This window comes from Gorilla gorilla, chromosome 18 (assembly GCF_029281585.2).
Source record: "Gorilla gorilla gorilla isolate KB3781 chromosome 18, NHGRI_mGorGor1-v2.1_pri, whole genome shotgun sequence".
Taxonomy (NCBI): domain Eukaryota; kingdom Metazoa; phylum Chordata; class Mammalia; order Primates; family Hominidae; genus Gorilla; species Gorilla gorilla.
This window is the reverse complement of record NC_073242.2, coordinates 21,854,159-21,878,304: the sequence shown is the minus strand read 5'-3', so window position 1 is coordinate 21,878,304 and position 24,146 is coordinate 21,854,159. Positions and strand designations below refer to the sequence as shown.

The 24,146-nt window shown below is 43.9% G+C and overlaps 1 protein-coding gene across 1 annotated transcript in view; it reads left to right on the top strand.

The window, feature by feature from the left end:
• Positions 1-24,146, top strand: part of OTOA (otoancorin) — a 97,310-nt gene that overhangs the window by 6,283 nt on the left and 66,881 nt on the right. The window contains exons 2-9 of the mRNA XM_055365469.2: positions 8,279-8,373; positions 8,683-8,711; positions 8,804-8,834; positions 8,952-8,979; positions 11,533-11,620; positions 15,020-15,151; positions 17,199-17,434; positions 21,376-21,479. Of these exons, the coding sequence (XP_055221444.1) occupies positions 8,283-8,373; positions 8,683-8,711; positions 8,804-8,834; positions 8,952-8,979; positions 11,533-11,620; positions 15,020-15,151; positions 17,199-17,434; positions 21,376-21,479 (739 nt within the window). The 5' untranslated portion in view covers positions 8,279-8,282. The remainder of the gene's footprint in view (positions 1-8,278; positions 8,374-8,682; positions 8,712-8,803; positions 8,835-8,951; positions 8,980-11,532; positions 11,621-15,019; positions 15,152-17,198; positions 17,435-21,375; positions 21,480-24,146) is intronic.

Sequence of the window (24,146 nt, the reverse complement as noted above, 5' to 3'; positions counted from 1 at the left end):
GTCAGAGCGCTCACAATGGCCTGAAAGACCCTACTCACTCTGGCCCTGATACCTCTCCAACCCCATGTCCTACTGTTATATCCTCTTCCTGCAATTTACTGAAGAACATGCAAATTATGCTCCTAATATCAAAGCCTTTGCACTGTCATTTTCTTTTCTTTCTGGAACTTTCTTTCTCCAGATATTCCCGTGGTTCATTCCTTCACTTCCTGAGGTCTCTGCTTAAATGTCACCTCCTCAGGTCTTCCCTGACCAAACTGTCTATAATAGTACCTGCTCCTTCTTTGGCTCCTTTTTCCTACCCTGTTGTATTTTTCTCCATGGCACTCATCACTCCCTGACATAATATAGTTATTTAATTATCTATTTATTTTCTGCCTGGTTCATTCCAACACACCAGCAGGGAGTTAGTTTTGTAAACTGCTGTATTCTCAGAGCATAGAATAATGCCTGGCTCACAGCAGTACTCAACAAATATTTGAAGAATGAAAGCATGAAATAATTACACAAACATAAATATGTATTATAGCTGTGCTTGGTGCTATAAAAGAGAAGTATTGGCCTTTTCTTCTGGCTAATTGCTTTGGCCTGGTCAGAGAATTCAGGGAAGGCTTCATTGAAGACTTGAAATTTACAATGAATTGATCTTAGACGGGCAAAGAGGAAGGGGAAGAATCCTCTGGGCCGAGGAACAGCCTGTGAGAGGGTCTTAATTTGGGGAGGATAGCACCTTGGAGGGACAGACAGATGGCCCGGGCAGGAACCTTGGGGAATGAGGGGCAAAGAGGAGGGTGATACAGCCACTGGAAAAGCTTTGGGCTTTATCTTGAGGGTAATGGGGAGAGGCAGAGGGTGACATGAGTTTATTGAGATGGTGTTTTTCAAAACAGCATCTGTTTGAAAACAGCAATCCGGTTTATTTGCTTATTTAATAAACTTGTATACAGAGCTGACTTTGTGTCAAGTCCTGTTTGAAGTGATTCACTATTAACAACTCATTTTACCCTCATACGACACAGTGATGCTGGTACCATCATTAATCTCATTTTACAGACAAGAAAATTGGAGTGCAGAGAGATTAAGAAACTTGTCCAAGGCCAGGCTCAGTGGCTCACACCTGTAATCTCAGCACTTTGGGAGGCCAAAGTGGGTGGATCACTTGAGGTCAGGAGTTCGAGATCAGCCTGGCCAACATGGTGGGAGCCTGTCTCTACTAAAAATACAAAAATTAGCCTGGTGTGGTGGTGGGTACCTGTAATCCTAGCTACTCAGGGGGCTGAGGCAGAAGAATCGCTTGAACCTGGGAAGCAGAGATTGCAGTGAGCCTACATTGCACCACTGCACTCCAGCCTGGGCAAGAGAGTAAGACTCCATATCAAAAAAAAAAAAAAAAGAAAAAAGAAAAAGAAAGAAATATGTCCAACATTGCACAGCTAGTAAGTGGCGGAGACGTGATTCAGAACAGGTGACTGGCTCCACAGTCCATGCTTTTCCATTTCTGTTTGATACTGATTTTTGTGAGGTATAAATTTATAGGCAATACAATGCACACTAAGTGTACAGTTAAGTGAGATCTGATAAATATATGTATCTGTGTGACAACCACCACAATCAAGATACAAAAAATGGGGGCTGGGTGCAATGGCATCCACCTGTAATCCCAGTACTTTGGGAAGCTTGAAGGGAGGATTGCTCGAAACCAGGAGTTTGAGACCAGCTTGGGCAATATAGTGAGACCCTATATCTACAAAAAAAATTTTCCATCACCGCAAGAAGTTCCCTTGTACCCTGTTGCAATAAACTTTTCCCATTGTACCCTAATAATGCCCCAGACCAATCCTAATTTGTTTCCTGTCACTGAAGATTATTCTAGATAACCTAGATAACCTAGAATCTAGATATTCTAGATAACCTAGATAACCTAGAATCTAGATATTCTAGATAACCTAGAGTTTCGCAGAAATGGAATCATATGTTATGTGGTCTTTTTTGACTGGCTTCTTTTGCTCAGCATAAGCATAATGTTTCTGAGGTTCATCTGTGTTGTTGCCTATATCAGTAGTGTATTCCTTTTCCTATGCATATAATATGGGTTTTTTCCCTTTGGGTGCTTAAAAATTTATTATTTTATTTATTTAAAAAATTGACATATACGCCAGGCACGGTGGCTCACGCCAGCAATCCCAGTACTTTGGGAGGCCGAAGTGGGCTGATCACCAGAGGTCAGGAGTTCCAGACCAGCCTGACCAACATGGCGAAACCCCATCTCTACTAAAAATACAAAAATTAGCTGGGTGTGGTGGCGCATGCCTGTTATCCCAGCTACTCAGGAGGCTGAGGCAGGAGAATCACTTGCACCTGGGAGGCGGAGGTTGCAGTGAGCCGAGATTGCACCACTACACTCCAGCCTGGGTGACAGAGTGAGACTCCATCTCAAAAAAAAAAAAAATTAACATATAATAATTGTACATATTTATGGGGTACATGAAGATGTTTTGATGTGTATAATGTATGGTGATCAGATCAATGTAATTAGCATGTCTACCATCTCAAACATTTCTCATTTCTTTCTGTTCAGTATCCTCCTTCTAGCTATTTGAAACTATATATTATTGTTAACTATTGTCATCCTACAGTGGTACAGAATACTATAACTAAATTAAAAAACAATTGTGTGGCCACAGATGGTGGCTCATGCCTGTATTCCTAGCACTTTGGGAGGCCAAGATGGGAGGATTGCTTGAGGCCAGGAGTTTGAGATCAGCCTGGGAAACATAGCAAGAACCCATTTCTACAAGAACTAAAAAAGTTAGCTGGGCATGGTAGTGCATGCCTGTAGTCTCAGCTTCTCAGGAGGCTGAGACCAGAGGATCACTTGAACACAGGAGTTCAAGGCTGCAGTGAGCCATGATCATGCCACTGCACTGCAGGCTGGGTGACAGAGAAAGACTCTGTCTCTCAAGAAAATAAAAAAGAATTTGAAATAACTACAGATTCATAGGAAGTTGCAAAAGAAATATCCTGTGTACTCTTCACCCAGTTTCCCCCATTGGTTACATGTTATGTAACAATAGTACCATATAAAATTCAGGAAATCATGGTACAAACTCAGGGCTTATTCAGATTTCACTAGTATTACATGCACTCCTTTGTGTGTATATTTTATATCATTTTCTTCAATTTTGTGACATGTGTAGACTAATGTAACAGCTACCCTAATCAGGACCCAGAACTCTCCTGGTGATCACAAGCCTCTTTCATGCATCCCTTGACAGCCTTATCTCCCTCTCCCCATGGCAAATACCAATCTAGTCTGCATTTCTATAATTTTATTTCAAGAATGTTTTATAATTGGAATCATTAGTATATAACTTTCAGTGATTGGCTTTCTTCCCTCTGCATAATTCCCTTTAGGTGCATCAAAGTTGTTGCCTGTATCGATAGTTCATTCCTTTTCATTGCTGAGTAGTATTCAGTGGCGTGGACATACCACAGTGAGTTTAACCATTCACCTACGGAATGACATTTAGATTGGTTCAATTTTTCGGCTACTATGAATAAAGATGCTATGAACATTTGTGTACAGGTTTTGTTTGTTTGTTTGTTTGTTTGTTTTTTTGTTTGTTTTTTGAGTTGGAGTCTCACACTGTCACCCAGGCTGGAATGCAGTGGCGCGATCTTGGCTCACTGCATCACTGCAAGCTCTGTCTCCTGGGTTCATGCCATTCTCCTGCCTCAGCCTCCCAAGTAGCTGGGACTACAGGCGCCCACCACCATGCCTAGCTAATTTTTTGTATTTTTAGTAGAGATGGGGTTTCACCATGTTAGCCAGGATGGTCTCGATCTCCTGACCTCGTGATCCACCCGCCTCGGCCTCCCAAAGTGCTGGGATTATAGGCGTGAGCCACCATGCCCAGCCTGTGTACAGGTTTTTATGTGAACATAAATTTTCATTTTTCTGGGATAAATGCCCAAGAGTGCAATTGTTGGGCTGTATGTTAAGTACACATTTAATTTTATAAGAAACAATGAAACTATTTTCCAGAATAGCTGTACCACCTTATATTCTCATCAGCAATGTGTGAGTGATCCAATTTCTCCTCATTCTTTCTAGTTAATGGCATTATGGTTACATTTATTTATTTATTTTTGAGTTGAAGTCTCACTCTGTTGCCCAGGCTGGAGTGCAGTGGCGTGATCTTGGCTCACTGCAACCTCTGCCTCCCAGTCACTGCAACCTCCGCCTCCTCGGTTCAAGCAATTCTCCTGCCTCAGCCTCCTGAGTAGCTGGGACTACAGGCATGAGCCACCATGCCCGGCTAATGTTTGTATTTTTAGTAGAGATGGGGTTTCACCATGTTGGCCAGGCTGGTCTCGAATTCCTGATCTCAGGTGATTCACCCACCTCGGCCTTCCAAAGTGCTGGGATTACAGGCATGATTCACTGCGCCTGGCTTCATTATGTTTTTTTTTTTTATTTTAGCCATCTGATAGGTCTATAAGTATACTGTGGTTTCAGTGGTCATTTTCCTAATGGCTAACAATGCTGAGTATCTTCCCATGTGTTTATTTGCTATCTGGCTATCTGTATATATACTTTGATGATATATCTGCACATATCTTCTGCTCATTTTCTGATTGGATTGCTTATTTATTTTTTAGTTTTAAGAGTTTTTCAATATAGTCTAGATGCAACTCCTTTTTGCTGGATTTTTTTAAAAAACCTTTTTTTTTTTTTTTTTTAGCAATTTGATTATTATATGCCTTGGCGTGGCTTTATTCATGATTCCTCTGCTTGGGGTTGGTTGAGCTTCTTGGATCTGTGGATCTGTAGTTCTATCAAACTTTACACAAATTTGGTCATGAGGTCATGTTTTCTTTCTTTCTTTCTTTTTCTTTCTCTCTCTCTCTTTCTTTCCTTCTTTCTTTTTCTTTCTCTCTCTCTCTTTTTTTTTTCAGTCTCATTCTGTCACCCAGGCTGGAGTGCAGTGGTACAATCTTGGCTCACTACAACTTCCGCCTCCCAGGTTCAAGTGATTTTTGTGCCCAGCCTCCTGAGTAGCTGGAATTACAGCCACCACACCTGGCTATTTTTTTTTTTTTTTTTTTTTTTTTTTGTAGAGATGGGGCTTCACCATGTTGGCCAGGCTGGTTTTGAACTCTTGGCCTCAAGTGATTTGCCCACCTCAACCTTCCAAAATGTTGGGATTACAGGCGTGAGCCACTGTGCCCTGCTAATGATTTATTCAGATATTTTTCTGCCACCCCCTCCTTTCCTGGGACTCCAGTTACACATATTTCAAATAGTTTCATATTGCTCCAGAGACCTCTTAATTTTTTCAGTCTTTTTCCCCCTGCATTTTACTTTGGATAATTTATTTTGCTATGACTTCAAGTTCACTAATTTTTCTTCTGCAGTGTCTAATATGCTGTTAACTCTATCCAGTGTATTTTCCATTTCAGATATTGTATTTTTATCTCTAGAAGTTCCTCTTGGGGTTTTTTTCGTACCTACCGTGTCTCTCCCTTTAACATGCTCGCAGTTTTCCCTACTTTCTTGAACTTCCAGAGTGTATTTATAATAAACATCCTTGTCCATTAATTGGATCTTCTGTGTCATTTCTGGATCTGTTCTATTGATTGGATTTTTCTCCTGATAATCAGCCATATTTTCCTGCTTCCTAGTATGCCTGGTAATTTTTATTTATTTATTAAAAATTTCTTTGAGACAGGTTCTCGCTCTGCCACCCTGGCTGGAGTGCAGTGGCATAATCATGGCTCATTGCAGCCTCAACTTTCCAGGCTTCAGTGACCCTCCCACCTCAACCTCCTGAGTAGTTGGGCACCTGCCACATCCCTGGAAAAGTTTTGCATTTTTGGTAAAGACAGAGTTTCACCATGTTGCCCAGGCTGGTCACAAACTCCTGAGCTCAGACAATTCACCTTCCTTGGCCTCCCAAAGGGCTGGGATTATAGGCATGAGCCACTGTGCTTGGCCAGCCTGATAATTTTTGATTAGATGCTGGACACTTTGGATTTTACATTGCTGGATTTTTTTTTCTTTTTTTTCTTTCTCCATCTTCTGGTTTTCTAAAGTTTCTGGGTTTTATGATACTGCTTTAAATATTGTTGGGTTTTGTTCTGGAATGCAATTCAGTTACTTGGAAGCAATTAGATCCTTCCAAGACTTGCTTTTGAGCTTTGTTAGGGCAGATCTGGAATAAACTTTAGCCTAGGGCTAATTTGGCCTATCATGGAGGCAATTATTCTTTGATGATTGACCCTGATGCCCAGTGTATTTGGAGGTTTTTCCATTGCAGCTTGTAGGAGTTATTCTCATTCCCCTGTGAGGTCCAAGGATTGTTCTGCCTACTGATGGTTCATTCTCCAGCCTCAGGTGGTTTCTTACATGCAAAGGTAGATAAATATTCAGCCAAAGTCTCAAAAGACCCTTCTTCAGATCTCCAGAACTTTCTCTCTGTGCAACTTCCTCCTCTCCAAGTATTCTTCTTATGGATTCTAGCTGCCTTGATTTCCCTGAAGTTCCACTCTGTCTCTTCTGCTCAGTGAGACCTGTAGGCTCTGTTTGGATTCTCCCTCCTTGTGCTGTTGGATGGAGACTCCAGGCAGTGAGCAGGAGAAATTATAGAGCTCAGCTTGTTTGCCTTCCTTGCTCAGGGATCTCAGTCTTGTGCTACCTGCTGCCCAATGTCTGAAAAACCTTTGGATGCACATATTTCAGCCAGCTTTTTAATTAAGTCAGGAAGGTTTATCCATTGCCAATTACTCCATCATAGCTAGAATAAAATTATAATGAATTTCTTTTTATTGTTGTTACTGAATGATATCCCACTGAATGGAGATCCATGTTTAACCTTTCACCTGTTATTGGATATGTGATTGTTTCCAATATCTGGCTACTATGAATGAAGCCATATAAATCTTTGTGTAGACATGTTTTCATTTCTCTTGCTTAAATACCTAGGGGTGGCATTTCTTGATCATAGGGTATTATGTATATTTAACTCTGTAAGACACTGTCAAACAGTTTTTCCAAGCAGCTGTATCAGAGTTCCTGTTGTTCCATATCATCACCAACATTTGATAGTCAGTCTTTGAAATTTTTGCCCATTCTAGTGACTTTGTAGTGGTCTCGTGAGTTTAATTTGCTAGTTCTTGTTAGCTAATGTGATAATCGTTTGTGTGCTTATTGGCCATTTTTACATCTGTTTTTATGAAGTTTAGCTTCATATCTTTTTTTTTTTTTTGAGACGGAGTCTTGCTGTGTCGCCCAGGCTGGAGTGCAGTGGCGTGATCTCGGCTCACTGCAAGCTCCACATCCAGGGTTCACACCATTCTTCTGCCTCAGCCTCCTGAGTAGCTGGGACTACAGGCGCCTGCCGCCACGCCCGTCTAATTTTTTTGTATTTTTATTAGAGACGGGGTTTCACCATGTTAGCCAGGATGGTCTGGATCTCCTGACCTCATGACCCGCCCACCTCAGCCTCCCAAAGTGCTGGGATTACAGGCGTGAGCCACTGCGCCTTGCCAACTTCATATCTTTTTAACATTTTTTCTCCTTGGCTTGTCTATCTTCTTATTGAATTATAAGAGTAGTTTTTGTATTCTGGATATAAATTTCTTGCAGATAAAATAGAGTCTATACTTTTTTTTCCCAGAGTCTCGCTCTGTTGCCCAGGCTGGAGTGCAGTGGCACAATCTTGGCTCACTGCAACCTCTACCTCACAGATTCAGGCACTTCTCCTGTCTTAGCCTCCCAAGTAGCTGGGACTACAGACATGCACCACCATACCCAGTTAATTTTTTATTTTTAGTAGAGACAGGGTTTCACTATATTGGCCAGGCTGGTCTCGAACTCCTGACCTCAAGTGATCCACCCACCTTGGCCATGCAAAGTGCTGGGATTACAGGTGTGAGCCACCACGCTTGGCCCAGAGTCTACTTTTGACTATACCTTTTTGCTGGATTGAGAGGAGTCGGGGGTAGTGGTAAGATAAACAGGCCATTGTAGTCACCAAGGAGAGAGATGATAGTGTCTTAGACAAGAATGGGGGTTTAGATGGAGGAAAGTAGGTGAGTTTTAAAATTATTTTTAGAAAAGACTTCAAGGGATTCTGGGTGTACTTGGTTTTTCCTTTTGTCTTCTGAATGTCCATATATATATATATAAGTTTATATACATGTATATATATGTGTGTGTGTATATATATATATATTAAAAAAACATGAATCACTTCTATGCTTAAATTAACTACAGGAGAATGTCTCAGGAACCTACGACATACTCCCTTTTCCTATTCCTTTTTCTGAGCCATGGAGTGTCGAGTTATACAGTGCCAAATTCCAGGCAGGGTAAGTCCTGAGGGAAGAATCACCCTTTGTGGTTTCCACACAGTTTAGGGAATGAGGTGGGATAGATACATTAGGTACATGATGCTGTAAGTTGTTTTCGGGGTGTGTGTGTGTGCATGTATGATTTTTCAGGATTATTCTAAGAGGATTTTTCAAGCCACGGTTTTCTCAGAGTGGACAGTTATAATTAAAATTCACTAAAAATTTCCTTCATGAGTGGCTTTCTGGGGCTTTTCCTCTAACCCATATTTGTAGTTTTGAAGGTCACACAATTCAATTCTAGTTATACATTCAATGGCTTTCTTACAGATTTGCATCCATTGTTGCAAAAAATGGTGGTGAGTATTCTATTTTCTGTTGATCAGAGTCCCCTCTACTGGAATTGCCAACTTTTGGTTGTTATACTTGATGTTATCTCTTTGCCTTTTAGGAAGAAATAATAGATGGAAGCTATCTGAATGGTAATGTGCCCCCTTGATCTCCACTTGCTTCTTCTAAGAATTTCAAACAGAATGTAGCCGTGATCTCTCTGGAATGATTCCTTTTAAAGATGTCTTTTCATTTTACTCCCATTGTAGCACTGCTGGATCTCATACAGTTTCAAAGGTAACCTGCCCTAGAGGAGAGGGGAAGGGATGGTATAGATTTTTAATAAAAATTCTTAATGGAAGTCTCTTAATTGTAAAAAGTAATATGTGCTCATTACAAAAAATGTCAATCAATGCACAATGTGTTAAAAGTCAACACCCTTGCTCCACGGGCATCATTCCTCCTCACTCTAGCATAAGAGCCGATTTTTTTTTTCTTTTTTTGAATGGAGTTTCGCTCTTGTTGCCCAGGATGGAGTGCAGTGGTGCTATCTTGGCTCACTACTGCAACCTCTGCCTCTGGGGTTCAAGCAATTTTCCTGCCTCAGTCTCCTGAGTAGCTGGGATTACAGGTACCTGTCACCATGCCCGGCTAATTTTTGTATTTTTAGTAGAGATGGGTTTTCACCATGTTGGCCAGGCTGGTCTCAAACTCCTGACCTCAGGTGATCTGCCGGCCTCAGCCTCCCAAAGTGCTGGGATTACAGGTGTGAGCCACCGCAACCAGCCTAAGAGCTGAAATTTATTGAGTGCTTTCTATGTAGTGGGTATTCTACTAAGTGCTTGATATAGAAACAATCTAATCCTCACAAGTGCCACACAATGTAGTTCCCATTGTTATCCCATTGCACACAATGGTGAAACTGAGGTCCAGGAAGGGTAAATCAAGGACACACAACTGGGACGTGAACCAGTGGCCTGGCTCCAGGGCCCATTCCCTTTACTGTTGCGTTATAAGCTGCATACAGATAGATACCAGGGACATGGGGCAGGGAACTAGGTAGTGTGGAAACGCCAATATTAATAAACAATTCTAATATGATGAGTACTATGATCGATAAGAAATAGGGGTCTTGGGGCCTCATGTCAGGGATACCCAGTTATGTTAAAGTGAAAGATTCCCATAACCACTCCTTTCCCTAAGATAACACCAATGGGTACTTTTGGATATATTCTTTCAGTCTAAGTATTTTATTTATTTATTAATTTATCCATCCATCCATCCATCCATCCATCCATCCATCCATCCATCCATCTCTTTATAAGATTACAGGCCGGGTGCGGTGGCTCATGCCTGTAATTCCAGCACTTTGAGAGGCCAAGGTGGGCGGATCATGAAGTCAGGAGTTCGGGACCAGCCTGGCCAACATAGTGAAACCCTGTCCCTACTAAAAGTACAAAAGAATTAGCTAGGCATGGTGGTGCATACCTGTAGTCCCAGCTACTCAGGAGGCTGAGGCAGGAGGATCACTTGAACGTGGGAGGCAGAGGTTGTGATAAGCCAAGATTGAGCCACTGCACTCCAGCCTGGGCAACAGAGTGAGACTCCATCGCAAAACAAACAAACAAACAAATAAGCAAACGTAAGATTACAAAAGGCTTTTCATAGGCTGGGCATGGTGGCTTATCCTGTAATCCCAGCACTTTGGGAGGCCAAGGTGGGAGGATCGCTTAAGGCCAGGAGTTCCAGCCCAGCCGGCCAACATGGCAAAACTCAGTATCTACTAAAAATAGAAAAATGAGCTGGATGTGGTGGTGCACGCCTGTAATTCCAGCTACTTGGAAGGCTGAGGCAGGAGAATCGCTTGAACCTGGGAGGCGGAGGTTGCAGTGAGCTGAGATTGCACCACTGCACTCCAGCCTGGGTAACAGAGTGAGACTCTGTCTCCAAAAAAAAAAAAAAAAAAAGAGAAAAGGCTATTCATGGGCATTTACTGTGTGTTGGGCACAGTCTTACGCAATTTTCATGTGTGAACAAATTTTAATCTCACAGTTGTTAGCCATATTTCATATAAAGGGAAACTGAGGCACAAGAAAATTTATCAAATTGTCTCAAGCCACACAACTAAGTGATGGAACTAGGATTCAAATCCAGTTTGGAGCCCACACTCCTAACTATGCTATTCCAGCCTCTCATGGTGTACCTAGCGTCTGCTTTTAAATGTACATCTTTCTAACACAATCAGTTTGGATTGTAGTCAATCTAAGCAGATTGTTACGGGAAGTAGAATATTGCATACAGCTTAGAAATTTGGGAATTGGCTTTGAGAGAATGGGATCCAGGCAGATTCCTAGAATTGGAAACTGTCCTATCACTGTGCCTGGTTAAGAAATTTTTTACTTCAGGCTGGGTGCGGTGGCTCACTCCTGTAATCCCAGCACTTTGGGAGGCAGAGGTGGGAGGATTGCTTGAGCCCAGGAGTTTGAGACCAGCCTGGGCAACATAGTGAGACCCCATCTCTACAAAAAATTAGCTGGGTGTTGTGGCATGCACCTGTGATCCCAGCTGCTTGGGTGGCTGAGGTTGGAAGATCACTTGGGCTGGGGAGATTGAGGCTGCAGTGAGCCATGATCGTGCAACAGAGCAAGACCCTGTTTCAAAAAAAGAGAAAAGAAAAAAGGAAAGAAAAGAAAAAAGGAAAGAAAAGAAAAGAGAAACCTCCCACTTCCAAGCACAAAGTCCTAACACCCCTGGTCCATCCCTACCTGTCCCCTGGGCACTTAGCTAGTACAGTAGTGCTTGTAGGAGAATCTGTCATTGTGATCTTTTCCTGTCTGTCTTCAACTGAAGCTCCCACGTGTGGACGGATGACCTGTCCCACAGAGTCCTGGCCTATCTGAATTCCCGGAATGTTGCCTTCACCATCCCCAGCCTGCAGGTGTGTACCTGAGACCCATCTATATGTTCCCATCTCAGTGCTCAGGGATTGCAAACTCAGGGGCCAGGTAAGTTGGAGAAGTGTGCTGGATGTAGAGATAGTCTTTGCTTCTGCAAGGAAAAGGGTTCTGTCCAGTTTTTCTTGAAACATGATATAAGCTATTTTGTCTTTCTTTCATTTTCCCACCTTTGATGGAGACATGGTATATTAGGATATAGGCTGAGCTGCTATAACAAAAAGACCCCCAGATGACAGCAGCTCAAACAATTTAGTTTATTTCTTTCTCGTACAATAGTCCAGAGCTAAGTGGGAAAGCCACAGAGAAAAGGCAGCTGTATTCCATGAGGTTATCCAAGGACCCAGGTTCCTTTTATCTTTTTGCTTTGTCATCTCCTGGGGAGTTATTGCCCATGTGGTGGAAACACCTCTTCCCTTCTCCAATCCAGGGGAGGGGTGGGAAGAAGAAGACAAGGGTAAGCATCTTCTCTTCTGAGGATATAACACAAGTTACACAATTCCCTCTGCACACATTAGATTGGCTCACACACCATAGTCACATCTTACTGCAAAGGAGCCATGTACCCAACTAAAAGTTGAAGGGTTCAATTGATAAAGAGCAGTGAGAGAGTGGATATTTGGATGTAGTGATCAGTCTTTCTACCATGGGTCCAAGAAATGTACTACTGTAATGAAAACAATAGCACAAGCGTGTTGATAGGTGGCAAAGGATATTTGCCTTAAGGGGCAATAGGGCTCGTGCCTGTGGTGGTGACTGCGGTGAACTGCACAGCACCTGCCTGACTGTTAGCCTAGTGTGGCATGTTGTGTCTTTATCATCACACTGTGGATAACACAGAAAATTGGAGAAAAATTCTTTCAGTATTGAGAAAGTTATTCAGTTTAGCAAAAGGCCATTTATGTCATTAATTAATGAATAAAGTTCTGACATATGTCTTCATTGTTTCCATTTTTACTTATGTTTTAATGAAAATGGAAACATCAACCAACATTGATATCACAAATATACTCAGAGAGCTTGTTGTCTGCCAGGTCCCAGGACAGCCACTAGCTGGAGGTGGCTGTTGGCCCCACATGGCATCTGCTTTTCTTCTCTTCTTCATCAGTCAGGGAAACTGAAAGAGAAGCAATGCTTGCCACTTTTCTCTCTAGCAGTAATGGATACTCATGAGATGTATCTACTTTAATCTGATACGTCTCTTCCTGTGTATATACCATATTTATTTATTCATTCAATATCTACTGAGTTAACATCTGCTTTCTGCCAGGCATAGCTCTAGACACTGAGGACTCAGTAGGGAACAAGGCAGCCATGATACTACCCACAAGGACCTTTCATTTTAGGGGTGAGGCTTTAATTAAGCCATTATTCACCTTGGTCAAGATAGAGAATAATAGCTGGCACTACTGAGCATTTACTGTGTGCTAGCAACTATTGAAAACACTTTACACACTGAATCCTCATAATAACTCTATGTGGTAAGTCCTTTTATTGCCTCCATTTTGCAGATAAGAAAACTGAGGCCCAGAAGAAGTGTTGCTGATTTAGCAAATAAAAATACAGATGTGACTCTGCGTGGTGGCTCATGCCTGTAATCCCAGCACTTTGAGAGGCATAGGTGGGAGGATTGCTTGATACCAGGAGTTGGAGACAAGCCTTGCCAACATAGCGAGACCCTGTCTCTAGAAAAACAAACAAACAAACAAAATATTAGCTGAGTGTGGTGGTGTGGCCTGTAGTCCCAGCTACTTGGAAGGCTGAGGCAGGAGGATTGCTTGAGCCCAGGAGTTTGAGGTTACAGTGAGCTATGATCATACCACTGCATTTCAGCCTGGGCAACAGAGCAAGACCCCGTCTCTAAAACAAAAACAAAAAACAGATGTCCAATTTCGTTTGAATTTCAGATAAATAATGAGTGATTTTTTTTTTTTGAGACAGAGTCTTGCTCTGTTGCCCAGGCTGGAGTGCAGTGGTGCCACCTCAGCTCACCACAACCTCCTTCTCCCAGGTTCAAGCAATTCTCCTGCCTCAGCCTCCTGAGTAGCTGGGACTGCAGGTGCATGCCATCATGCCTGGCTAATTTGTGTATTTTTAGTAGAGATGGGGTTTCACTATGTTGGCCAGGCTGGTCTCAAACTCCTGACCTCATGATCCGCCTGTCTTGGCCTCCCAAAGTGCTGGGATTACAGGTGTGGGCCACCTTGCCTGGCAAACAATGAGTGATTTTTTAAGTTAAGTATGTCCTATGCAACATTTGAGACATACTTATACTAAAAAAAAAAAAAAAAAAATGTGTAGCTTTTCCCGAAATTCAAATTTAACTGAGCATCCTGTATTTTACCCAGCAACCCTAGTTAAGTAACTCGTCCAAGCCACACAGCTAGTAAGTGTCAAGGCGGGGATTTGCATGTGGCTTGTCTGGGTCTAGAGTTCACCTTTTGCCCATGACATCACACTGGGCATGTCTGTTTAACGGAGATTTAGAGAACAATTCCCCAGACAGCGGAGGAAATCTCTTTCAGGAGAGGCTGATGGCTTCTGCTCCTTGCCCTGTAGGGGGCGCCACAGAGTATGTTCATTTCACCTGTATTTTGCTCCTGCGCTGGTAGCTTGGGTTTGGGCACAGTGCCATCTGGGGTTCTAAACTTCCTGGACAAAGGCCAGCTGCTGCTGATGGGAAACTCAATCACCTACAGGGACCAGGCAGGCCATGGAATGGGGGAATCGGGCTGGCTGGGCCTGAGAGTTACTTCAACAAGCAGCTGTCCCTTGGCTTGCCAATTATTGCCAAAAAGGGGATGTGCGCCCGGTGTTGCCAAACCTTTACATTTTTCAAGAGAAGTTGGAAATCTTGATCTTGTGAGGAATCCCATTATTATTATTATTATTATTATTATTATTATTATTATTATTATTAATTTTAGATGGAGTCTCGCTCTGTCACCAGGCTGGAGTGCAGTGGCGTGATCTCGGCTCACTGCAACCTCCGCCTCCCGGGTTTAAGCGATTCTCCTGCCTCAGCCTCCCAAGTAGCTGGGACTACAGGCGTGCGCCACCACACCCAGCTAATTTTTGTATTTTTAGTAGAGACGGGGTTTCACCATGTTGGCCAGGATGGTCTTGATCTCTTGACCTCGTGATCCACCCGCCTCGGCCTCCCAAAGTGCTGGGATTACAGGCATGAGCCACCGCGCCCGGCCCCTCATTTTTAAATGTTGGCGGCTAATGAGGAAATTTGGAGGTGGCCAAACCAGACTGCTGGCCACTAGTTGTGGTCTCTGCAGGGAATGAGGTGGCCGGGCTGGGCCGCTGGCCATGGTGCTGACCATGTGCTCCTGCTCTTTCTGTTCTCACCGACTCTCCCAACACCCCAAATACAGGCAGCCGTGGAAAACCACCTGGAGCAGCGTCTGCACCAGCCCCAGAAGCTGCTGGAGGACCTGAGGAAGACAGACGCCCAGCAGTTCCGCACTGCCATGAAATGCCTCTTAGAAGACAAGAAGGACGGCTTGGTGAGGCGCCCTTGGCATCCCGGGGATAGAGGAAGTCCAGCACCACGTGGTGTTTGTTGAATTGAATAAAATGGAGCCTGACTTAGGCCTTGGCCCTTCATTGTCTCTTCCTCTCTCCTTCTGCTTCCTCCAACCCCCTGGGGGCTTTAGGACCTAAGTTTTCTCACTTACTTTCTCCAAAGTTAAAATGAAGAGCCTTACAATTTTTTATTTTATTTTTGTTTTAGAGTCTCACTCTGTCACTCAGGCTGGAGTGCAGTGGCACAATCTCAGCTCACTGTAACTTCTGCCTCCTGGGTTAAGTGATTCTTGTGCCTCAGCCTCCCAAGTAGCTGGGATTACAAGTGTGCACCACTATGCCTGGCTAATTTTTGTATTTTTAGTAGAGATGAGATTTTGCCAGGCTGGTCTCAAACTCCTGGCCTCAAGTGATTTGCCTGCCTCGGCATCCCAAAGTGCTGGGATTACAGGTGTGAGCCACCATGCCTGGCCTAATTCATATTTTTGTCAGTACTAAGAAATGACGGGTCCTAATTAAGGATCTGAGAATCTCCTGGTTGTTTGGGTCAATAAACATCCACTAGTAAAAATGCACCAGTGGACACAGAGATCCTCCTGCACTCAAGGAGCTCACGGTCTGGAGGGGAGACAAAAAACAGGAACAGTTAATTTCCACAAAATGAGTTTAGTGATCCAAGAATATCACAAAGCAAGGCCTCTGAGACCTTAAAAACTGGGACTTAAGAAAGGTAAGTCATTTGCTCAGGACACACAGATAATGGAGGCCCTGGGATTGGAACCTGGGAATGCCTGACCCTAGTACCCATGGGGCTTAACCAGTAGGATTGTCATGAGAATTAATCAGATGATGTGTTTGCTCCAAGCTTGGCACAGTAGAGTCAATGCTCAGTAAAATGGAGGCTTTTTTTTTTTTTTTCTTAGAGACAGGGGCTTGCTCTGTCATCCAGGCTGGAGTGCAGTGGTGTAATTATAGCTCACTGCAGCCTTGATATCCTGAGCCCAAGTGATCCTCCCACCTCAGCCTCTCAAGCAGCTAGGACTACAGTTGTGCACTAGCACACCCAGCTAATTTTAAAAAATTTATTTTTTAGGGACGGGGTCTCCCTGTGTTGCCCAGGCTGGTCTCAAACTCCTAGGCTCAAGCGATCAACCGGCCTCAGCCTCCCAACGTGCTGGGGTTATAGATGTGAGCCACTGTTCCAGGCCAATCAGTCCTTTTCAAAAGCTCCCCAGATGGGCTGGGCATGGTGGCTTATACCTGTAACCCTGGCACTTTGGGAGGTTGTGGGCAGATTGCTTGAGCCCAGTAGTTTGAGACCAGCCTGGACAACATGGCAAAACTCCATCTCTACAAAAAACAGCTGAGCATGGTGGTGTGTGCCTGTAGTCCCAGCTACTTGGGAGGCTGAGGTGGGAGGATCGCTCAATCCCAGGAGGTTGAGGCTGCAGTGAGCTATAATCACACCACTGCACTGTGGACTGGGTGACAGAGCGAGACCCTGTCTCAAAAATAAAATAAAACTTTAAAAAAGCTCCCCAGGTGATTCTGATGTGCACCCAGAGATGAGAACCACGGGCTTGGAGGAAAGACGCATGAGTCCCTTTGATGCATTATAGAGTTTGGTTCAAGATGCCCTGGGGCCACATAAGGGAGGGAAATCTGATCTGAAGTAGGAAGTTGGAGGGATCAGAGACTTCACGAAGGAGATGGCAATGGAGCCCAGACTTAAAGGATGAGCTAGATTTCGCCAGAAAAAGGAAAGATGCAGAATTCCAGGTAGACCAAGGGCCTGAGGTATGCTGGTCAGGTGTATCTGGAGAGTGGGGAGGCTCCACAGTGAGTGGAGCAGGTAAAGGCCTTGACTTTGTTCTGCAGGGAATGGAAAGTTCTAGAAGTTTCAACATAGCAGCATGGTGTTAAACAGTGATCCTGACTTTCCCCACTGTTGCAATGTGTGGTCCCTCCCAGGGCTTCCAAATTGAGAGGCAGCTCTCAAACTGACCCTGGCTTCTGTCATTGCTTTAGGACCTGAAAGACATCATCATCGACTTAGGAGAGATTCGAGAACGAGCCTTGCAGAGCCCTGGCGTGAACCGCAGCCTGTTTCTCATCACACTGGAGAGGTGTTTCCAGGTGCTGAACTCCCTGGAGTGTGTGGAGATCCTGGGCAAGGTGCTGAGGGGGTCCTCAGGCAGCTTTCTCCAGCCAGACATCACAGAGTGGCTCCCTCGGGACCTGCGCGAGGATGCCTTTAAGAACCTGTGAGTGGTTCCTCCGACCTTTTTTTTTTTTTTTTTTGAGATGGTGTTTCACTCTGTCGCCCAGGTTGGAGTGCAGTGGTGCAGTCTCGGCTCACTTGCAACCTCTGCCTCCCAGGTTCAAGTGATTCTCCTGCCTCAATTCCAAGTAGCTGGGACTACAGGGGCGCCTACCACACCTGACTAATTTTTGTATTTTTGTACAGATGGAGTTTCACCATGTTGGCCAGGCTGGTTTCGAACTCCTGACATCAAGTGATCCACCTGCCTTGGCCTCCCAAAGTGCTTGGATTATGGGCATGAGCCACTGCACCCAGCCACTCCCACCTTCTTAACTCATCACACTATCCTTCAGGGGCTGCCGTGAGAATGCAAAGAGATCTCACCTGGCAGCAGGGAGAAGACAAGTGGGGACAGGCTGATATGCACGTTTTGGAGCAAAAGCTTAACATCTGTAGAGTTAGGCTGGGTGTGGTAGCTCACACCTGTGATCCCAGCACTTTGGGAAGCAGAGGTGGGTGGATCATGATGTCAGCAGTTCGAGACCAGCCTGGCCAACATGATGAAACCACGTCTCTACTAAAAATACAAAAATTAGCTGGGCATGGTGGTGGGCGCCTGTAATCTCAGCTACTTGGGAGGCTTGAGGCAGGAGAATTGCTTGAACCTGGGAGGTGGAGGTTGCAGTGAGCTGGGATCATGCCACTGCACTCCAACCTGGGCGACAGAGTGAGACTCCATCTCAAAAACAAAAACAAACAAACAAACAAAAAACAAAAACAAAAAAACCCACATAAATAAATACAGTGGGAAAAAAAGTGTTACTAAATCCTAGCTAGATATGTTGCTTGCTTAAGTGTGTTAGTCAGATTGGGCTGCTATAACAAAAATACCATAGACTGTGTGGCTAGTAAACAAGAAGCATTTCTTTCTCATGGTTCTGGAGGCTGGGAAGTCCAAGATCAAGGTGCTGACAGACTTGGTGTCTGGTGAGGGCTCGCTTTCTGGTTTATAGGTGGCACCTTCTCGCTGTGTCCCCTTGTGGTGGAAGGGGTGAGCAAGCCCTCTGGGATCTCTTTTATAAGGGCACTAATCCCATTCATGAGGTATCCAGCCTCATGACCTAATCACCTCCTCAAAACTCCACCTCTTAATACCTTCATGTTGGGAATTAGGATTTCAACACATGAAATTTGGGGAAACGCAAACATTCAGTCCACAGCATAAAGGCTCTGAGCCTGGGTCTTGTTCCATTGATTTAAAAACAATCTGAGTGTGTTTTAAAGATTCACTGGCACTAAACTGAGACTTTGTTCTTGAGGGACAGCAGAAGGAGTGACAGAGCACTGAAAAAGGAGGACTTTTCTCCTTTTGAGATGCCATGCCAGCTTAGATTGGTTACACCTAGCCCTGCATGAAATTGCGCTTTGATGTAAACCAAATTCGAGGATTGTGTCTAGGACTAAAAGGGCCATAGGCATTGCAACCACCGCCAACTCCCTCCTTTTACTAATCGTAGTGCTTTATGGCCATAAAGCACTCTTTCTAAATCTAAAAATGATTTAGAAGAAGGAAAAGACCAATATGATGATAACAATGTGGGAGATTCCTTTTATCTTTTGCAGCCAAATGACAGTAGGGAAAACAGACAGTATGCTGACCTCATCGTTTCTCTAGGTTGCCAGTTTTTTCCACTAAGATGTATATAAATGAAACCCTTTTGCTCTGCAGGCTATTACACTATTCCTTTTAAATTCAGCATCTCTTCCCTCCTCCGTTCATGCAGGTTGTGGAAGAGAACATCATTGGGAGAGAGAGTTTATTGGTTACTGCTCACCTGAGTAAGCAGTAAGCCCAAGTGGCAGAAAAACCCATTCAAACTGGCTTGAAGCAAAAAGGGAATTATTGGAACATGTAATTGAATAGTTTTAGGTGTAGGGCTGACTTCAGACGCAGCTGGGTCCAGAGACTCAAATGATGCCATCAGAAACATCTTTGGCTCTTTGTCTTATATGCTGAAAACCACTGAATTGTGCACTTTATGTATTTTTTTTTTTTTTTTGAGACAGCGTTTCACTCTTGTTGCCCAGGCTGGAGTGCAATGGCCCCATCTCGGCTCACTGCAACCTCCACCTCCCAGGTTCAAGTGATTCTCCTGTCTCAGCCTCCCAAGTAGCTGGGATTACAGGTGCGTGCCACCACGCCTGGCTACTTTTTGTATTTTTAGTAGAGACAGAGTTTCATCATATTGGTCAGGCTGGTCTCAAACTCCTGACCTCAGGTGATCCGCCTGCGTTGGCCTCCCAAAGTGCTGGGATTACAGGTGTGAGCCACTGCACCCGGCCCAATTGTGTACTTTAAATGGGTGAATTGTAAGGTGTGTGAATTATATCTCAACAGAGCTGCCCCCACTTCCCCAAAAAAGGACCAAGAGGTGAGGAAGTGGAGACAATATGTATGGAATATTCTTTGGAAGGTGTTTAGCTGTGAAGAGGAAGAGGAAAATGGGAAAAATAGTTACATATACCTAAGGAGTGTGTTTGGGGGTATTTTTTATTTTTAAGTTCTGGGGTACACGTGCAGGATGTGCAGGTTTGTTACACAGGTAAACGTGTACCATGGTGGTTTGCTGTACCTATCAACCCACCACCTAGGTATCAAGCCCAGCATGCATTAGATATTTTTCCTAATGCTCTCCCTCCCCCACCCCACCCCCAAAATAGGATCCAGTGTGTGTTGTTCCCCTCCCTGTGTCCATGTGATCTCATCGTTCAGCTTCCACTTATAAGTGAGAACATGGGTTGTTTCATTTTCTGTTCCTGCGTTAGTTTGCTGAGGATAATGGCTTCCAGGTCCATTCATGTCCCTGCAAAAGACATAATCTTGTTCATTTTTATGGCTGCATAGTATTCCATGGTATATATGTACCACATTTTCTTTATCCAGTCTATTATTGATGGGCATTTGGGTTGACTACATGTCTTTACTATTGTGAATAGTGCTGCAATGATCATGTGTGCATTTATCTTTGTGACAGAATGATTTACATATTTTTGGGTATATACCTGATAATGGGATGGCTGGGTCAAATGGTATTTCTAGTTCTAGATCTCTGAGGAATTGCTACACTGTCTTCCACAATGGTTGAACCAATTTACATTCAGGAAAGGGAAGGTTTTTTTTAAAAAAAATATGCTTTAAGTTCTAGGGTACATGTGCACAACGTGCAGGTTTGATACATAGGTATACATGTGCCATGTTGGTTTGCTACACCCATCAACTCATCATTTACATTAGGTATATCTCCCAATGCTATCCCCACCCCCTCCCCCCACCCCCCGACAGGCCCCGGTGTGTGATGTTCCCCTTGCTGTGCCCAAGTGATCTCATTGTTCAATTCCCACCTATGAGTGAGAACATGCGGTGTTTGGTTTTCTGTCCTTGTGATAGTTTGCTGAGAATGGTGGTTTCCAGCTTCATCCATGTCCCTGCAAAGGACACGAACTCATCCTTTTTTAGGGCTGCATAGTATTCCATGGTGTATATGTGTCACATTTTCTTAATCCAGTCCATCATTGGTGGACATTTGGGTTGGTTCCAAGTCTTTGCTATTGTGAATAGTGCCACAATAAACATACGTGTGCATGTGTCTTTATAGTAGCATGATTTATAATCCTTTGGGTACATACCCAGAAATGGGATTGCTGGGTCAAATGGTAATTCTAGTCCTAGATTCTTGAGGAATCACCACGCTGTCTTCCACAATGGTTGAATCAATTTACACTCCAACCAACAGTGTAAAAGCGTTTCTATTTCTCCACATCCAGGAGAGGGAAGGGTTTTAACACAAGACAGCTTTGGGTCACATTTGCTGTTGTGACTCCCTTTTTAATGCAGCCCCCACCTGCTTGTTATTAGCTGATGCCTGTGTTTGTGTCATTTAGATCTGCAGTGTTCAAAGATCTCTACGACAAAACCTCGGCTCATTCCCAGAGAGCTTTCTATTCCTGGATGACTGGAATATTGCAGACATCCTCCAATGCCACTGGTGAGCCTGTACTTGGAGGTGGGGTCACTTTTTGGGGGAAGAATATCTTCAAAAGAGGTGCTTCATCTCTGAAAACATGGATTTGATGTTGTTCTCTTCTGATTTTTACCACCTCCCACCGCTTCGAAAAACAGGTTGATGTGGCTTGTGGAGTAAAACACATACCCCATTTCGTCAATGCAATTCGCACATGTGGAAGTCTGAAATAATGATGTGTTTGTATTTCACAATCCATGTTGTGTCCTAGTTTTTCAGTGGAATATAAATAATGATGGTAACTTAGATTCAATGTGAACCTTGAGTAGGGGTACAAGTTCAAAATCTGTATAAAAAAATCTATATTAAAATGAGAGAAGAGGCTGGGCGCGGTAGCTCACGCCTGTAATCCCAGCACTTTGGGAGGCCGAGGCAGGAGGATCGCCTGAGGTCAGGAGTTTGAGACCAGCCTGACCGACATGGTGAAACCACATCTCTACTAAAAATACAAAAATTAACCGGGCATGGTGGCGGGCACCTGTAATCCCAGCTACTCAGGAGGTTGAGGCAGGAGAATCGCTTCAACCGGGGAGGCAGAGATTGCAGTGAGCTGAGATTGCACCACTGCACTCCGGCCTGGGTGACAGAGCGAGACTCCGTCTCGAAAAAAAAAAAAAGAGAGAGAGACAGAAGAGAATTTTATTAGGAAATCTAGGCAATAAAGCACAGAAATTTCACTCTGAGCGTCCTGGCTACCAAAGCAGGTAGGTCAGGATTTATTTATTTGATGGATGTTGCTTAAAGCCTCCTTGTGTCCTAGAGCAGTCAAATTCATAGAGACAGAAATTAGAATGGTGGTACAGTTTCGATTTTGCAAGGTTCAAAATATTCTGGATATGGCTGGTAGTGACGGTTGCACAATAGTGTGGATGTGAATGTACTTACTCCCGCTCAACTGTACACTTAAAAATGGGGCCAGGTGGGCCGGGCATGGTGGCTCATGCCTACAATCCAGCACTTTGGGAGGCTGAGGCAGGCAGATCAACTGAGGTCAGGAGTTCGAGACCAGCCTGGCCAACATGGTGAACCCCCTTCTCTACTAAAAATACAAAAAATTAGCCTGGCGTGGTGGTTCATGTCTGTAATCCCAGCTATTTGGGAGGCAGAGGCAGGAGAATCACTTGAACCCAGGAGGTGGAGGCTACAGCGAACTGAGATCATGCAATTGCACTGCATCCTGGGTGACAGAGTGAGACTCTGCCTCAAAAAAAAAAAAAAAAAGAAAGAAAGAAAAGAAAAGAAAATTGGGGCCAAGTGCGGTGGCTTACACCTGTAATCCCAGCACTTTGGGAGGCTGAGACGGGTGGATCACTTGAGGTTAGGAGTTTGAGACCAGCCTGGCCAACATGGCAAAACTCTGTCTTTACCAAAAAAAACAAACAAACAAAAAAAACACAAAAGCCAGGTGTGGTGGCATGCGCCTGTGGTCCCAGCTACTCAGGAGGCTGAGGTGGGAGAATCACTTGAGCCCGGGAGGCGGAACTTGCAGTGAGCTGGGATTGTGCCACTGCATTCCAGCCTGAGTGATGTAGTGAGACCTTGTCGCAAAACAAGCAAACAAACAAACAAACAAAACGGCGATAGAAAAGAATGGCTATATAGATTAGCAATACAAACAATTTCTCAGATAGCTTCAATTTGTTAAACCTTTAATGTCAGTAATGTAAACAGAATAAACTTTTTAAAAGCCCATTATGTATCAATAGCTGAAGATAGAGGAGGAAACAAAACAAAGTCTCTGCTCTTACGGCCCTATTGTTTTATTGTGGGAGTGTTGGTGGAGAAAATTTTTTTAAACATGTAAGTAAATAAAGAGAGAGAGAGAACTTAGAAATTTAGATACTGGTAGCGGCTATGAAGCAAATAAAATAGTTTGTTGAGACGGAGTCTTACTCTGTCACCAAGGCTGGAGTGCAGTGGCACAATCTCGGCTCACTGCAACCTCTGCCTCCGGAGTTCAAGTGATTCTCTTGTCTCAGCTCCTGAATAGCTGAGAGTATAGGTGCCTGCCACCATGTCCAGCTGATTTTTGTATTTTTAGTAGAGATGTGATTCCTCCATGTTGGCCAGGCTGCTCTCAAACTCCTGACCTCAACAGATCCACCTGGCTTGGCCTCCCAAAGTGCTGGGATTACAGGCATGAGCCACTGACTGCACCCAGGCAGAAAGGATATTACAGGTACTTTAGACTAGAAGAGCGCTTGGCAAATGTTTTCTGTAAAGGACCAGGTAAATATTTTAGGCTTTGTAAGCCTACCATCTCTGCCTCAACTATTCAGCTCTGACGTTGCAGCTTGAAAACAGCTGTAGACAATAGATGAATGAGCATGCCTGTGTCCCAGTAAAGCTTTATTAATGGATGCTGAAATTTGTATAATTTTCATGTGTCGCCAAATAGGATTCTTCTTTTGATTTTCCTTTCAGCTATTAAAAAAGGTAAAAAGCAGGCAGGGTGCAGTGGCTCGTGCTTGTAATCCCAGCACTTTGGGAGGCCCAGGCAGGAGGATTGCTTGAAGCCAAAAGTTCAAGACCAGCCTGGGCAACATAGCAAGACCCCATTTCTTAAAAAATTTTTTTAAAAATAGCCGGTGTCCTGGTACATGCCTGTAGTCCCAGCTACTCTGGAGGCTG